The sequence below is a fragment of the Eurypyga helias genome, unplaced genomic scaffold (genome assembly GCF_000690775.1).
Source record: "Eurypyga helias isolate BGI_N326 unplaced genomic scaffold, ASM69077v1 scaffold15457, whole genome shotgun sequence".
NCBI classification, from domain to species: Eukaryota; Metazoa; Chordata; class Aves; order Eurypygiformes; family Eurypygidae; genus Eurypyga; species Eurypyga helias.
The window spans coordinates 591-16,379 of NW_010259980.1; the positions used below are offsets into that span (position 1 = coordinate 591).

At 55.0% G+C, this 15,789-nt stretch overlaps 1 protein-coding gene across 1 annotated transcript in view; it reads right to left on the bottom strand.

Moving 5' to 3' along the window:
- Positions 1-706: 706 nt before the first annotated feature.
- The window catches only part of SZT2 (seizure threshold 2 homolog (mouse)), a 58,542-nt gene continuing 43,459 nt past the window's right edge, over positions 707-15,789 (bottom strand). The window contains exons 54-71 of the mRNA XM_010154860.1: positions 15,597-15,729; positions 15,356-15,483; positions 14,966-15,096; positions 14,339-14,521; positions 13,632-13,902; positions 12,894-12,973; positions 12,420-12,545; positions 10,474-10,679; positions 10,258-10,351; positions 8,775-8,855; positions 8,301-8,375; positions 5,809-6,022; positions 5,360-5,543; positions 4,961-5,083; positions 4,195-4,696; positions 3,770-3,886; positions 3,312-3,380; positions 707-850 (exon numbers count right to left, since the gene is read on the bottom strand). Of these exons, the coding sequence (XP_010153162.1) occupies positions 707-850; positions 3,312-3,380; positions 3,770-3,886; positions 4,195-4,696; positions 4,961-5,083; positions 5,360-5,543; positions 5,809-6,022; positions 8,301-8,375; positions 8,775-8,855; positions 10,258-10,351; positions 10,474-10,679; positions 12,420-12,545; positions 12,894-12,973; positions 13,632-13,902; positions 14,339-14,521; positions 14,966-15,096; positions 15,356-15,483; positions 15,597-15,729 (2,861 nt within the window). The remainder of the gene's footprint in view (positions 851-3,311; positions 3,381-3,769; positions 3,887-4,194; positions 4,697-4,960; positions 5,084-5,359; positions 5,544-5,808; positions 6,023-8,300; positions 8,376-8,774; positions 8,856-10,257; positions 10,352-10,473; positions 10,680-12,419; positions 12,546-12,893; positions 12,974-13,631; positions 13,903-14,338; positions 14,522-14,965; positions 15,097-15,355; positions 15,484-15,596; positions 15,730-15,789) is intronic.

Below are 15,789 nucleotides of genomic sequence, written 5' to 3' on the forward strand. Positions count from 1 at the left end.
CCCTGGGTGCCCTGCTGCTCCGGCTCCAGAGCAAGTGTGGGACTCCCAGCCAGCCCCACAGCCAGGCTGGCCTCTGCGTCCCCCACGGGAGGCTTTCCACAGCCCAGCCCATGTGCCTGCGTGGGGATCCAGTTCAGTTTATTTCACAGATATATCAATGGCTGTAATGTACATCTCCGTAAAACCTTCCCCTGGTCCAGTTCACCCCTCCTGTCCTGTTCGGTGCTCTCCTGAGGAAAGCTAAGGGCCGGAAGTGGGCAGCCTCACTGCCCGCAGCCCTGAAGTCCACGAGTCTTTCTGCCTAAAGCCAGAGCACTGTGCAGTGCTGCCCTGTGCAGAAGACGTTCCGTGTCTGCTCCTCCCTGCCTTCCCAGCAGGCAGAACTCGCCTGCAGATGCCTAAGCCGTGTCCCTGAGAGCCGTTCTACTTCAGCCAAACCACAGCAGCCAAACCACAGCAGCCCTTCCAGTTCAGTTCAAGGTCGTTCAGTATCAAACTCCCCCAAAACAGGGCTCCGAGGGCCACGCCAGCCAGCGAGCGATGGAGGTGCACATCCCCAGGCTCCTCAGTTCAGTACCCACGTGCGCTGCCTGCAGTGCTGGAGCACAGGCCGTCCTCCGAGGCCTGTTCATCCCCATCGTCCCCCTCAGCAGCGCCGCACTGCAAGGTCCGGTACGTGTATGGCTCCAGGCCACGGGTGCCAGTGCTAGAGCAGGCCTGTCCAGAGGTTGAAGCAGGCAGTGTTGATAACTGACTCCAGGTGGTGGTACGTGGACACAAGCTGTGGCAGCGGGCTCTCGCTGTTCTGGGGCTGCACTGGGAATGGCTCCCGGAAAACCACGGTGAGGCTCTGCCGAGAAGAAGGAGCAGGTCAGGGGACAGGATTCAGACAAGCACTGTGCATTCCCTGGCCCAGATGCACGACGTTTGCTTGGCCGTGTTGGGCAGATTCTGGGAGAAGTCCCAGAATGGCAACAGCACGAAGCCTCCTTCTGTGAGAAAGTATGTTTGAGCCTCCTCCCAACTTTCCTAGTGGAACTGAGGTGGAAGGGCTTGCCCAATCCCTCTGTCCCAGCCCCCATGCATCTGCAGCTGTACCAACTCCAGCAGCAGCCTCAGAAGAGGAAGGGATCCTACTGCCTCCACAGTAACAGGGGCTTCCAGGGAAACCAGAGGGAAATTTCTTCCTCCAAGGCAAAGAGTAGGAGTGCAACAAATGGGGAAGGGGAGGCGATTAGACGTAATAACTGCAATCCTAAAAATAAAAGCTGGCTGCTCCGTTCTTATTAGTGACTGTACTGACAAGGCAGGCAGGGCCAGAGGGGAGCAGAGAACAGGGTTCAAAGAGAAGGTTGAAGGGTCTGAGGCAAAAGAAAAATGTGAGCGACCCCGTGCACCGAGATAAGCGCCATGGAAGCAAGACACGGGAACTGGATGTTCTCCAGGGCTGAAACACGGCACACCTAGTAGCCAGGGTCTCCTAACAAACCTGTAAGAAGAGCTGTGTAACCGCGACACAGCAAGGGCACCGCCATCATTTAAGAGGGAAGAGAACCTGATTTGTGAGCACAACTCCAGCAGCGTGCAAGGCGTCAGAGCTGGCTTGGAGAGGAAGGACCACGAGGAGGATGCAGCTCTGTTATGACAGCGATGTGCCAACGCCGGAGTTCTCTTTTGTAAAGTAATGCTTCTAGATAAAGGAATCATGGTATATCTCATCTGCCTTTCAGGAATGTAGTGCCGCGTGGGAAATTTAGTTACACTGAAAAGGTAGGAATTAACGTAAAAATTTTAAGGTGGAGATGGTAGTTCTGAAAGGGGAATTAACAGGCTGGAGAGAGGTTACAAATGCTGGTAGAATCTGAGGATCGGGATAATGCAAAAAAAGTCCTAGACACTTTTGCAAAGCCACAGGTATGAGATGACCATTAAGGACAAAATACAAGGCGAGGAACAAAGGATTTCTGTGGCAAGATGGGAGTCGCTGGGAGAAGGGATGGAGAGCCTGGGTGTATTTTATCAGTGACCACAAGGTGACACTGTGACCAGCGAGACATGACCATGCAAAGGCTGACAGATACCCCCCTCAGGCTGTACCAAAAGCACCGGGCAGGGACAGAAAAGCCTCAGTGCCATCGCAGAAGGCTCTGCGGAGACTCCTCAGGAATACTGGTTGCAGTCCTGGATAGCTGTGTTTACAAAGTCTGACCTGAGCCCTGAAGGGCCCTGAATGACAGCGAAGCCATTGGAGAAGGGAAGACAGTCTTAAGAGCTTGGCTTGCGTAACACAGCAACACGGGGTTAGCAGAAATTCCACCTTCAGATGTGGAGGTGGATCTAGGGGACTGGGGAGCAAGCAGGTACCCGCAGTGTGAAGAGCCGTTTCAGCTCTGAGCTACCACTGGCATGAAGAGGACAGCACTGCCCGTGACAAAGCTCCAGCACAAAATGGGAAGAGCTCCTCACCATCAGGTTGGCAGGAAGTACACAGCAGCCTTCCAGCAGGCACCACCCCTCTGGCTCCCTCCCTGCCTTTAGGATGGAGGGTGATTTATGTACAAAGGGATCGGTTACGGAGCAGTCTCTGCAAAAGCCTCACTGTGGACTGAAGCATCTCAGATCCCCTACTCCCACATGGAGCTGCGTTCCCTGTGACCCTTCCTGCACCCTGCCTGGGAGCACAGCCGACAGCAAGGTCGTCTTGCCCTCAAGTCCAAAGAAGGCCAAGACCCATGCAGGTCTGGGACCCTCACAGTGCAGGTCCCCTTCCTTTCTGCCCAGGCAGGAGCAGCCCCCAGTGCTGGTGACCCCTCCCAGGCAGAGCCAGTGGGCTCTGGCTTTGGACTGAATACAGGAGGGCTCTCCAGCCTGGATAGAGACAGCTGTGAGCATGAGCCAAAAGCAACCCTGTGAAGGAAAAGGGGATCAGCTGCTGTTTTTCAATGTAAGAACAAAGGGGCATCACAGGAAAAGAGCAGGAGGTTCATAAACAAGCCAAGGAAGGTAGCTCCTCACCTACATTGTAACTGCATCATGGAGCAGCAAGCTGAGGGAAATCATGAATGCCACAAATTAACCAAAGGAAATAAAGCTATGGAAGGCTATCAAATAAATGTGAAAGGCCACCTCTAGCTCAGGCCAGACCCGGGCCGCAGTTTGTGAGCTGTGGGGACAGTGGGAAAGGTGTTAACAAACTTCTTGACTTGCTCTTCTTCTCCCTGTGGGGACCCGCCCTTGGCAACCGCTGGATGAATCTGAACAGACTCATGGCCTGAGCCAATGTAGCTGTTCTTATGTTCCCAAGTTCTTACCGTCTTTCCTGAATGGGAATCCAGAAACACAAGAACGAAGCAATCCGTGAACTTCTGGTTGAGCACAACCTGCCAAAAGAGCCACAGTGCAAATTGCAGAGGAGACAGCACAAACCCCAGGACAGGGATACGAACAACACCCAACCCAGAACCTGCTGATGTGCAGGGTGAGTGGCAAGATAGAGCCACGAAGGTGCGAGTCTGCCTGGCTCACAGGTGACACTGCCAAACCCCAAGGACAAACACGGCATGAGGATCTGGGTGTGAAGGGGACAGACAAACAGACACTGCTGTGCCACGAGAGCACACACCTCATGCTGCACCAGAGTGAAGAGCAACATCACAACAGTGCCCATGTTGTCCTGAGCAAAGCCAGGCTCATGCTGCAAGAAGCCGCAGCAGGCAGGGGCCCTGGATAAGGGAGAGGGGCTGCAAGTGCACGGGGGGCTGTGTCTTACCAGATACTGGGTGCCGGTTTCAGCATTGTGGAAGTGCCGACAGCTCTGGGGAAAGCGGCTCAACAGCACTTTGATGAGGCTCTGGTACCAGGAGACTGTCATGGTGAGGAAGCATCCCTGCAGGCATGGAAAAGGGCTAATTTCAGCCTCCTTCTAGCCATGGCACCAGCAGCCTTAATGCTACAGTAACCTTCAGAAACCCAAATCAGATGCATCCATCACAGCCCAGTGAGGTACGCTGACCCAGAGCTACCCACTCTCCACAGACAGGGCCATGCAGTCTCCCCTTCCCCTGCCAGCTAGGAGCTATGTTCCTGCCTCTATCTTCCCACCAAGCAGGAAGAGCCCTGCAGGCCCTTTACCCACACGCTACCCAGAGCAGGACAACGTCTGCTGTGCACCATCCCTCCACCCCTGCTGCTCACCAGCTGGGGGTCGACATCAGCAATGGATTTCCCATGCACGGCATCGAGCAGCTCCTCCAGCTCCACCAGTGAGAGCTTGCCCAGCTTCAGCTTGTCAGAAGCCAGAGGCTCCAGGAGGAAGAGACGCTTCCAGAGGTTGTCCCTGCGGCAGTGGCACTTGGCCAGCTGCACCATGCTGCTGAGCTGCTTCTGGGCCGAGGCCACCTCGGAAGCCAGCAGGGGAAATAGCGGCGAGGTGTAGAAAAGCCCAGGCCCCAGTTTGACTTGCGTGCCCCCCGCGTAGAACTCGCTGCTGTCCTCCACGTCCTGCCACAGCTCCCGCTCTGCAGGCTGCTGCGCCCCCAGGCTCGGCTCCGGCTCCGCTGCCTCCCACGCTGCCCGGCCCACCACAGGCTCCAGCACTTCCCGCTGCAAGCGCGGCAGCTTCTTGAAGCGTCGCATGTCGGCCGTAAGCCGGGGGAAGAGCTCCCGCTGGCTGGTCATGATGACGTAGAAACGCAAGCTGAAAGCAAGGAGACACTTGTGACCCAGGGAAGGGACGCTCCCTTATCTGCTGGGCTGCAAAGGCATCATGAGCCTCTCTGTCACTGCCAGTAAGGGTGCTTCTCTGCCCAGACAAGGACAGATACCACACTGCCCAGTTCCCTGTGAGAAGCCTCCCCAGAGAGCACCAAACCTGCCTGTCCCAGGCAAAGCCAGTCCCTCCCAGAGCCCTCCTCCCCCACCAGGAAGCTTCAGTGTCACATCCCTGGGCCCCAGCGCTCACCGCAGCATACGTCTCTCAGCCTCGCTCTGCTCCTCGAAGGGTGCTGCGCTGTGACACACCAGGAGGGACACGTCAAAGTCATCGTGATGGCGCAGACCTTCGGAGTCCTTGTAGGAGCCCGAGCTGAGAGCAAGAGCACATCAGTACGAAGGGGACCTCACTTTGTTCCCCCAGAGCTCTTGGTCACAACGGAACTATTGGCCATGGGGAATTTGTCACAGCAGGACCCCTCGGGTGCGATGGCAAATGTCAGAGGCACGAGCCCACACGTGCAGCACCCACTGGCCATCTCAGAAAAGCTGGGCAGAGCTGCTGCCTGGCACCCTGGGCAGTGACCCCAGGACTTAGGGGTGCCCACCAAGCCCCGCAGCTCCAGGAACCTGCAGCAGATGCACTCACCTGTTCCAAATAGAGACCAGTGCATATTCGTTCTGCTCTGTGCCAGGTGTCCCCTTCTTGTTGTCACTGCCTGTGGCCGGCCGGGCCATGCGCAAGGGTTTCATGTGGTAGGTGTTGGCGTGGTCAGCGATGTAGTTGTAGAGCTGGTGCGCAGTGATCATGTTGGTGGGTAGGGCCAGCATGCCTAGTGCAGGAGGACACACAGCTGTCACAGGAGCTGCTCAGCACCTCTTACCTGCTGTCCTACAAATTGTTCCGGGGGACAGAGCTCTAGAGCAACCCACCTCCCTTGCACAACAGGGCAGCAAGGACTTCCTCTGAACTGGGCCCCTCATATCACACTCTCCCTGGACAGTCCCAAGGTTAGGTTTATTTGTAAAGCACTCGGGAACCTTTTGCCAAGTTATGGACCGGTGATCCCCAGACTGATCACATGTTGAGCTACTCACCTTGGAAAACATGGTTGCGGCCAAATTTGGGGATGTCAGTGTGGTGGGCAATGAAATCTTCCAGGAAGCTGGTGAGATGGTAGCCTTGGCGGAGGGTCATGTGGGAACCCAGCAGATACTGGTGGACTATACGCAAGTGGAAGTCGTAGCTGAATGAATGCACGTGCATGAGGTCCCGCACCTTGTCACACTCCTCCGTGAAGAGCATAGAGAGCTGCGGAGGGACAGGGAGTCACAGCAGGAACGTTACCAGGCACCTCACCCTCTTGCAAGGCCCTGCTGTCAGCAAGGCACGGCAGAGCCAGTGCAGCCACCCCTGCCCTGACACCAGAGCAGGATGCAGCCGAGAAGCTGTGTGCGCAGTGCAAATAGCAGACCCGCAGGCCTGGCCCCAAGGGATCCAGATCGCTGGCTCCTTCAACACTTGACCCCAGTTCTGGTCTGCAGTAGCAGCACCGACTGATCAGCACTGCCTCCCTTTTGGCATGAGGTTCGTCCCTGCTTTGAGCTGAAAGCCACGTGGCTGTGAAGGACGCAGCCTCCTTTCAGCCCAATGCTGCTCTGCACTGCCTAGTCCCCCGGCAGGTACAGGACACACCAGGGCTGGAGTGCCAGCAAGTTCTGGATCTACAGGCAAAGACTGACTCCCTGAACATATCCTTGAGAGCAGGAGGCAGCACAGGGGCCTGTGGGAGTAGTTGGACCCAGAGATGGACAACAGCAGAGCTGCTGATGCCCTGTGCTCAGTAACTAACAGGGACCCAGGCTGCCGTGGGAAGACAGATCCAGTGGAGGCTGGTGTGTCACAGCTGTGCCCAAAGGGAGGGCCCCTCCAGCACATGGCCACCACCTCTGCCCAGCATGCCGGTCCTTCACGAGGGCAGCACCAGCCTTCACCCCCGCCCTGACCATGCCCCCAGCACAGCTGCAACTACTGTGCCAGGGGACAGCGTCGGTGAAGGCCTCAGCAGTGCCCTCATGCCAGGAGCCCAGAGTTTTGTCTTTTGGCTCCGATGCCTCTGAACAGCTGACCTACACCATAATTCCTTGGTTTAAGAAGGGGCAAGCAGGGAAACCCAGCAGGCAGGCATTGGCACAACAGAACAGGCTGCCCCCGCTCTCCACACCACCCGCATCGCTGCTGCCAAAGCCAGAGGGCAACCTGCACAACCAGGACTAGCCCAAGGGGAGCAGATAGCTCTGCCCCAGGGAAGGCAGGGCAAAGAGCAAGAAACACAAGGCACTGCCCCCATGCCAGCACCCAGGGCCCCCCCATCCTCCTCCCAGGCTGGGCTGCCCACTGTGGTATGTACTGCTACGGAAGGCACAGGAGGCTGTACTGCACAGGAGGCGAGAGGCAGCTCCCGCTGCCAGGCACTGGGGCAGAAGGGTGGAAGCATAGTCAGTGGAAGTTCAGCCTGCACTGACAGGTCCTGCCGTGCCCAGTTTGGCAGTGGGAGGAGAGGACGTACCGCAGACTCAGAGACGGAGCTGGGTCCCATGCAGCTCTTGCTGCGAGCTCTGGCAGTAAGAGTGCCCTGATGGAGAGAGATGTACAGCCAGTGGGAAGAGGGACAAGGCACTGCCTGGCCCTGTTCCTGCATCCAGCCTGTCCTGTACAGGCCCAGCATGGGACAAAGGGAGAGAAGGGGCAGAGAAGCCCAACTCTAGGCTAGTCCCAGCATGTGGGAAGGCTGGCCAGGTCCCTGTAACAAGCCCCACACCTCTTGCCCACTGCTCCCAGGACCATCCCCTCTCAGTGCAAAACCAGGCAAAGTTTTTTCCCAAGTCAGCCAGAAAGAGCCTGGATGTTCCCTGCAGTGCCAGCTGCAGCCTGGTAACCCTGCCTTGTGCACATGCAGGCTTCCCAGGAAAGGCTCAGCAAACCCTCTGGCAAGGCTCTGGCGGGCTCTAAGCTTAGGAGAGCCACTCTCAGCGTATGAAAGACACGGCCTTGCCCCAGAGCCATCTTGGATAGGACAGTATGGTCATGCCTGCCTCCGACAGGCAACCCCGTGGTGCTGTAGACCAAGCACAGAGGTATCAAGAACCAGGGCTCATGGTGCAGAAAGTGATCTCCTCCAGCAAAGGGCTGCCATCCATGTTCACAGATCCTTGTTCCCATTCCGCTTCCCTTTTGTTCCAAGGAAAGTGGAGAGCTTCTGGCTTTCCATGCACTGGCTTTCCCTGGAGCAGTCATCTGTGCCAGAAGTGCTCCTATTCTTCCCCAGCCTGCTCCATCTTGTTCTGCAAGTTAGGACGAGTCATTCTCTTGCCAAACCTCCCACCCGCTTTCACTGCACTCCAGATCTGCTCAAGCAGCAGGCCATGGAGGGCACGTGGCTGCAAAAGGCTCTGTGCAGTTCTGCTTTTCCAGGAGGAAGGAGTAGAGCTCTCCAGAATTTGCTGCACCTCAAATGCCCACTGTTCCAGAGATCGCTCTGTCTCAAAAAGCAGCCCCTGACCCTGAAGAGTACCTGCAAAGCCATTACCTGGGAGTTTACAGACTGGCCCATGGGGATCCGTGAGCACTCCAGCGCATACTGCTTCACACAGAAGTAATAGCCCTGGAGGAGAGAGCACATGAGCACAGTGCAGGCCTGAGCCACTCCAGGGAAGGAGAACAGTCCCCATGCTTCACCCCAGACCCTCTTGCTCCATGTTTTGACTCCCCCCTCCTGTCTGAATCAAGCCAGCCCAGCCAACACATGGCTGAGCACAGAGCACCCTACTGGGTGCTGAGCCGCTGCATCTTTTATTAGCCACCCTCCCTCCAGGCAGCTCTTACAGCTCTGAGCCTGCAGAACCATTCCTACATGATCCACAGTCCTGCAGGACCACGGCACAGGCAGGATAAGAAAGGAAGATTAGCATATCCCTGCTGCACTCCTCCTCATCACTCTCTCACATCTGAACACTGTCCCCAAACCCCCAGAGACTGTACTTTGTTTCCTGTTCTTTCTTACCTGGAAAGCCAACTCCATCAGCACAATCCCACCCGGAAGAGCTCTCTGTAGATGATAGGTGGCAACAGCAGGGCTTGTGCTCTGGGAAGAGAAGGACGAAGTTGGAGAGGCTCTCTGGCACAGGAGAGCTGCCCGCACACCAGAGTGAGAGGCTGCCACAAGGCTCTGTGGCAGAGGTGGAAAAACAGAGGCCTCATCAACCCAGCATCCTCACTGGAGGCAGGAGAGCAGACATGCCAGAGCTGACTGTGAAAAGAGTTCTAAGAAACCTAACAAACAGTCTTCAAGGGAGCACATCAGGCATACTGCTCTCTTCGCCTCCTGCTTACTCAGGACAGGGCATCTTTAGAGCTTGAGGACACTGGGAGCTAAAAGGGTGATGCTGCCCACAAAACCTCATTCCCACCTCTCCCTGCTGAGCACTCTGCACACCATCACATCTGCTTGACACAGCAGCTATCAGAGGCATCCAGTTTGGACTCAGAGCTCAGCTGACAGCAAATTCACTAGTCGTCTGTTAATTTGTTCCAGCAGATTTCTCTTCTCATTCTAAATGCAAGGTGTTGTCTTGCCCACAATCCTGTACCATCCTCAGCCAAAGCTGGGTGCCAGGAAAGTGTCAGAAAGGGTTAGCAAATGCTATGTGCTCCCATCATCCCTGGGTGATTTCATGAGCTGCAGATGGTTCCTGCCTATCCAGCGACCCAGATGGATTCCTCTTCCAGGTACGTACCTGTTCTCTTGTAAGCTCTCGTGTTCACAAAACCCACATAAGCTCTTAGCGTTCACAAACCTTTTGACAAAGACTGCTGTTACCTGCTGCACTAAGAAACACTCCCTTTTGCTTTGAAACTGGCTCCCAGTGTTTTCACTTGATGGTATCTAGCTGTTGTATTAAGACAGCAAGGAGTCAATCCCTTTCCAGGCTAGCTGTGACTTGGTAGAGCTCTGTCCTGTCCCTCTCTAGTTGCCACTTCTTTGGAAATGAAAAGCATCAGTCTGCTCAGCCTCCTCCGCAGTAGAGCCGTTCTGGGTTTATCCTTCATCTCTTCAACTGCAGCATTCATCTCACTTTAACTGAAGATCCTTCTGCCCCAGAACTGCCCTTCGTCATAGGTGCTGAGGCTTCTCTGACAGGTAAACCTCCAGAATCACACCCAAAGGCAGCTGTCCTGGCCCCAGGTCACCCTGTTCCTCTTCTGAGCACCCTCCAGGTTGTTGCCACCCTTCTGAGATTTGCCCTGGTTCCACCCAGTACCAGCTACAGGAAGACATGCAGGAGGGCAAGGAGGTCTCATCTGACCCAGCACCCCAAAGGACGTGCTGGTCTACACAAAGTCTTTTTTTTTTTTTTTCTGTCGGTGCTTTCTCTGCCCTCTCACACCCCTTCTGCCTAAAACTGATTCAAAAGCTAACCAGAACTGCCCCACCCCACAGACTGACTCCCACCCCAGTTTCACCCCTCTAACAGACATGCACTCACCTTTGGACTCCCCTCTGCTTTTGGCTTCGTATAGGAGAAGGACCCTCTCCCCTCCACACCCATTGCTGCCAGAGCTCGGATCCGGCTTGTGCTACTGGAAATGACAGCAGAGAGAGCCTTGAGCAGGGGAGCCAGCGTCTCCTGTTGCATCAGACCAGGGCATAGCTCAGCGTGCCGGTGTTTCTCCAGCAACAGGGTTCCCAGAACGCCACTGACCTGCGAGTGGTGGGCGAGGGTGGCCGCACCTGGACCAGAATGAAGCCCATGCTCTGCAGGTACTGGATGTACTGCTGCAAGAAGGCATTGCACATCTCCTGCAGCCAGGGCTCCTCCTTCACCTTGCAGGGCAGCGCTTCTGTCGAGTCGCAGCTGTGGCTGCGGTCCCTCCCTGAAGCTGTAGAGTCATTTGAGCGGTGGCGCTTCTGGAAGAGAAAATCATTTCCTAAGGAGACCTGCTACGTCTGGCCCCAGCAGGCCACTGGGTCACCACCAGCTACTCTGGGTGAGCGGCGGGCAGATCTCCCTCTGCCAGAGAGCACTAACAGCTGGTTCCTCACACACTGTCCTAGTGCACATGCTACAACACAAGATCCAAATTTTACCAAGCCATGGACTGCCCTAACAGCACTTCAACAGACTACAGGAAAAGGTGCCCTGGCAGAAAGGGATAATTCACATCTCCCCCCACAGAAAGGCTTCCACAAAGTTTTAGTGGCTCTCAGCACGAGGCTCAACAGAGTTTCAGCTCCTACTGCCATAGTAAGAGTCCAGTCCCCTTACGAATCCTGCTGGCTTCTCAGGATTTACTAGTAGTTCAGTAGCACAGAACAGGAACAGTGTTTCCTTTACACCATTTTCAGGTCTCCTTCTGGTGTCTTGAATACTCCTGGTCTTTGTGCTGTGAAAGACTGAGGTTTCTTTTCTTGACCTCTCTACTTCAAGCCTGTGGCTCTTTTACATATTTCTATCTGCCCTTCCACTCACCTACCTCAGGAGCAGTCTCTTTACCTGGGGTCTCTCCAGCTACTCTCTGACCTTCTCTGAGTCTCTCCAGTTCGGTGCCTTTGCCACAAGACAAGCTTGGTCTCACACTTACTGTCCACATGAAGACATTAATACTTTAGTATTTTAGAATACTTAGTATTTTAGAAACGTATTGGAATATTACCCACAATACTAACACCCCTTTCTGATGTCCTCTAAACAGTTTGCTTTTTGTATGCAACTGTTCACCAGCTGAAGAACTCCACTGAGCTGTCTGCTCTGCACAGGCTCTGCAGTTAGTGTACAATACAGGAAGAGTTCAAATTTCTCTCCACATTGTGCTCTGCTTTGCTGGGAACCAGGTCCCAGCTCCCACAATACCTCTCATTTCACAGGCTACTCAGGTCCCTCTCAAGTTCTTGGAGTCTTTTTCTGTTCTGAGCAATCTGAGCAGACACACAGCGTTGCAAAGCTTGGCATCTCACACGTACCGCGATAAATGATCTGGAGATACAGAACCCAATACACAACCTGGACACCCCTGCTGCCAGGCTCTCCAAATTGAATAACCCCTTTTCATTTTGCTCTGTTCCAAAAACAAGGTGAAGTTTTCGTTCTGTGATAATACTTTTCCTTTCTCTTGTGAGTACTCAATTTCTGCAGCAACCTCTGTTTAAAGACCCTGTCAGAATCCTTCTGACATTTATCTAACAGCCTGTTCTTCCCTTCTGACACAGATACAGACCATGAACAGCCAGTGTGGGATCTGCACCAGTTAGAGCCTGTCAGGTTGCAACCTGCTCAGGATTCAGCTGGTTTGGTTTCAATTGTTTGCTACTTGCTGGGTCCAGGCAAGGTTTACCAGGTCTAAATGCTGCTAAATGGATGAAGTGGAATCTTCCTTCCTCAACATATCAGTACCAGACAGCATTCTCTGATTGCTTTGCCAAACACAGCCCTGAATTCCCTGGGTAGAAAACAGAAGTCAGTCTTCCCCAGGGATGGTGTGGCTGCGGGAGAAAGGCTTTGAGGACCCAAGGATTTTTTCAGTCTCCATCTTACAGGGTACAAATTCATCCTGGATGAGCTCAGAGGAACCCAGCCTTGGAAATGATTGCAAAGCCATCCTTTGCCCCAGTGCCTAAAGCCCAACCCCAGCTGTGCCTGGTGATGCTCACCTTCCCCTCTGCCTTGCCGTGCTGGTCAGTCTGGATCTGCTGCCGGAAGGCTGGGTCGAAGAGCAAGGGGGTAGCACAGTAGTGAACCAGGCGGGAGGACTGCTTCAGCGTCTCCAGGTCTGCCAGCTGCACAGCACAGAGGAACACGGTTACAGCACACGTCCCCCGTCAAGCCTGGGAACAAGCTGTCTGCAGCACTGCACTGCTGCTCAAATGGGGATCAAACTCCAGAGGGAACCCTCTGTTTTGCAGCCTTTCCAGTGCTGGGCAGCAAGACCCCAATGTCCAAATGTGATGCTAGAGCCTAGCAACCCCAGAAGCTCAAGCAGAGTGCACGGCTCCACTGCCAAACACCATCCTTGACATAACACCCTGCTCCAAGCTCCAGTGCTCCTCTTTGCCCAGGCAAACTGGTGCTCCCACTGTGCTGTACAAAGGCCCAGCCTGCTGCCCGCCCACCTCGGTTGTACTCACACTGATGGGCATGTTGGACTGCGCTGACCTCTGCTGCCAGGTAACAAAGAGATTCTCAATCTTCATCTGCTTCTCCAGTTCTGGAAGAAAGGGAGCAGCCAGGAGAGTATCAAACCACAGCCGCAAGTACTGCCACTCCCCTCACTCCCACCTTACTCAGGCCATAACCCATGACTATCGGAGGGCTGGAGCACATCTTCTATGAAACTAGGCTGAGAGAGTGGGGCTTGTTCAGCCTGGTGAAAAGAAGGCTCTGGGAATACCTTGTAACAGCCTTCCAGTACCTGAAAGAGCCTACAAAAAAGCTGGAGAGACAGGACAAGGGGTAATGGGTTTAAACTGAACAGGACAAGGGGTAATGGGTTTAGATTGAAAGTGGGTACATTTAGATTGGATATCAGAAAGAGATTCTTCCTGGAGAGGGTGGTGAGGCACTGGGACAGGTTGCCCAGAGAAGCTGTAGATGCCCCATCCCTGGAAGTGTTCAAGGCCAGGCTGGATGAGGCTTGGAGCAACCTGGTCTAGTGGAAGGTGTCCCTGCCCATGGCAGGGGTGTTGGAACTAGATGATCTTTAAGGTCCCTTCCAACCCAAACCATTCTGTGATTCATTCTATGATCCCCTCACAGCACCCTGCAGGAGAAGCTGCAAACTGTCCCCTGTTCTGCTCTTTCTTAGCTCCTTTTCCAGGAACAAGATGATTAGGCAGGCTCCTGTGGCATCAGGCCCCTTGCTTTACCTTTTCTCTCCATGCTCTTGATTTCCAGGAACTGGGCCCCGTGCCGAGACACGGGATCAAAAGGTCCCGACTCAGGCCCATGGGATATTCGCTTGATGGTTGTAACATCCCGCAGAGCTTCATCAAAGGGCACCACATCGGGATGGAAGTGCAGAGACGGCAGGCTGCGGGCAGAGCTGCTCAGCCGGCCTTGTTCCTTGCTAGGTGGGGGGCTGGCGCTCCGGATCAGCGCATCCACCTCCAAAGTGGAGTTCAGGAAAGGATTTGGCTCCTAAGCAAGCAGACACAGCCATGAAAACCTCCTTACTGCTAGCCTTGGAAAAAGATACACAAGAACAGAGTAAACCCAATTTTGGACACCTGCAGACATATCTGTTGGCCTTCCCCATCACCAGTCCTGAGAACAGGCCTTGGCTCTCAGGTGCAGTGGGAAGCCCATGCCCCAGCCTCCTCCACCCTAAATAATCCAGTCACAAGTAAGTGTTGTCAACAGCAAAACCTGTTTCCCTTTCCTCTTCTGGCTGTCTCCAAGAGTGGATAGCAACAGCCTGGCTGGATATGGTCACAGTTGGATATGTGAGTACCTGGGAGTGCCCTGCCAACCAGCACACGGAAGCACAGCACAGTCTGCCATGTTCCTCAGACCCCAAGCTCCCAAGGCCCCACCTGAAGGGGAAAGGACTGCCCTGACTGGCAGGGTGCCCTACCTGCTTGCTGTCCTCATGCCACGGTGTGTCCATGAAGCAATGGTGGTGGAAGAGCCCCAGCTTCTGGCTGAGGAGGCAGTGCACGATGTGGGACCGGGCATTCTGCCACTGCAGCAGGCGAGTAAGTGAGCAGTTCAAGTTGGCCCCCAGGTCTGGGGACCAGTTGTAGGTGTAGAGCGTCAGCTGGAGAGAGAGGAGGGGGAGGGAGGCTGAAGGACCTGCCCCAGGTGCTCTGGGTGGTACTTCCTGTGGCTATAGCCCCTTTGAAATGGAAGGCTGGGACAGGGAGGGTGGCTCATTCCCAGTCCCCCTGGCAACAGCCACAGCACAGGCAGCACAAGTGCCCAGCCTGATGTAGACCTTATTGTGGGGCGGGAAAGGGCAACTGTAGTCCACAGTAGGACAGCTGAAGCCAGAGCCAGTGAGGGTTGCTGCCCCACTGGCAGTCCCCACAGTGCTGCAGGGAAGCCCCAGCTCTGCTTGCAGCACAAGCAGAGACGTCCTGCACAGCTGCTTCAGAGAGCTCCTGCCTAGGGAAGGTGTGGCCTGCAGAGGCACCCTTCCTCTCCCCTTTCTAGCCCTGGGCCAGTTTGGAACAGCTTGGCTTTCAGGAAACATCAATGCTACCTTTTTGTCGATGATCTCCATGAAGAGGAACCTTTGCCGAGGTACCAGGTCTCGTCCAACAAGGCTTGGGTCAGAGCCTCTCTCTGCTGAGCTGAATTCCATAGCCTCGAAGCGCTGCAGCCCTTTGTGAGCTGGAAGAAGTCAGAGTTAGCATCCTCAGACCAGCTCATCCCACATGCCAACAAGGCAGCACGACAGGATGTTGTGTCACACTACTGCTCAGCTCGTCTTGACATAAGCAATTACAATCAAACTTGAGAATAAGATCTCAGGAGCTGAAAACAGACACCCACTGCACACCTCTGGGCACAAACAGTCTGTCTCAGCGAAGGGGGGAGCCCTGCTCACACATCACCCACCCCACAGCCACTGGGATGGGCAGGCACTCACCCTGCTCTGTGCTGCATCGCCACTGCTGGAAGTTGCGTCCCAGCAGGATGAAGTGTCTGACGGCTGCAGGGCGAGGGCTGGCGCTCTGGCCAGGCTTATAGGGCAGGAAGGCAGTGTCCCGATGGCAGCTGCAAAGAAGAGCCCAGAGGTGGGTGACAAGTAGAGCCACAGGAGCAGAGGCTGGTGGAGCTGGCTGGCATCTGCTGATGCCAAACAGCTCCCTACAAACCTTGTAACTCACCAGATCTGCTCAAACACCTTGACAGTGGTGTCATTTGCCAGGGCTGTGACCAGGTTCACCACTTCCACGAGGATGGAGGAGAGGAGGAAACGGGACACAATCTCTGCTGAACACTGCTGCACTGATGGGCACCCTGCATGGGAGAAGCACTGTAGGACAAGGCACCGAGCAGCCCCAGAGCCAAGCCCTGCCC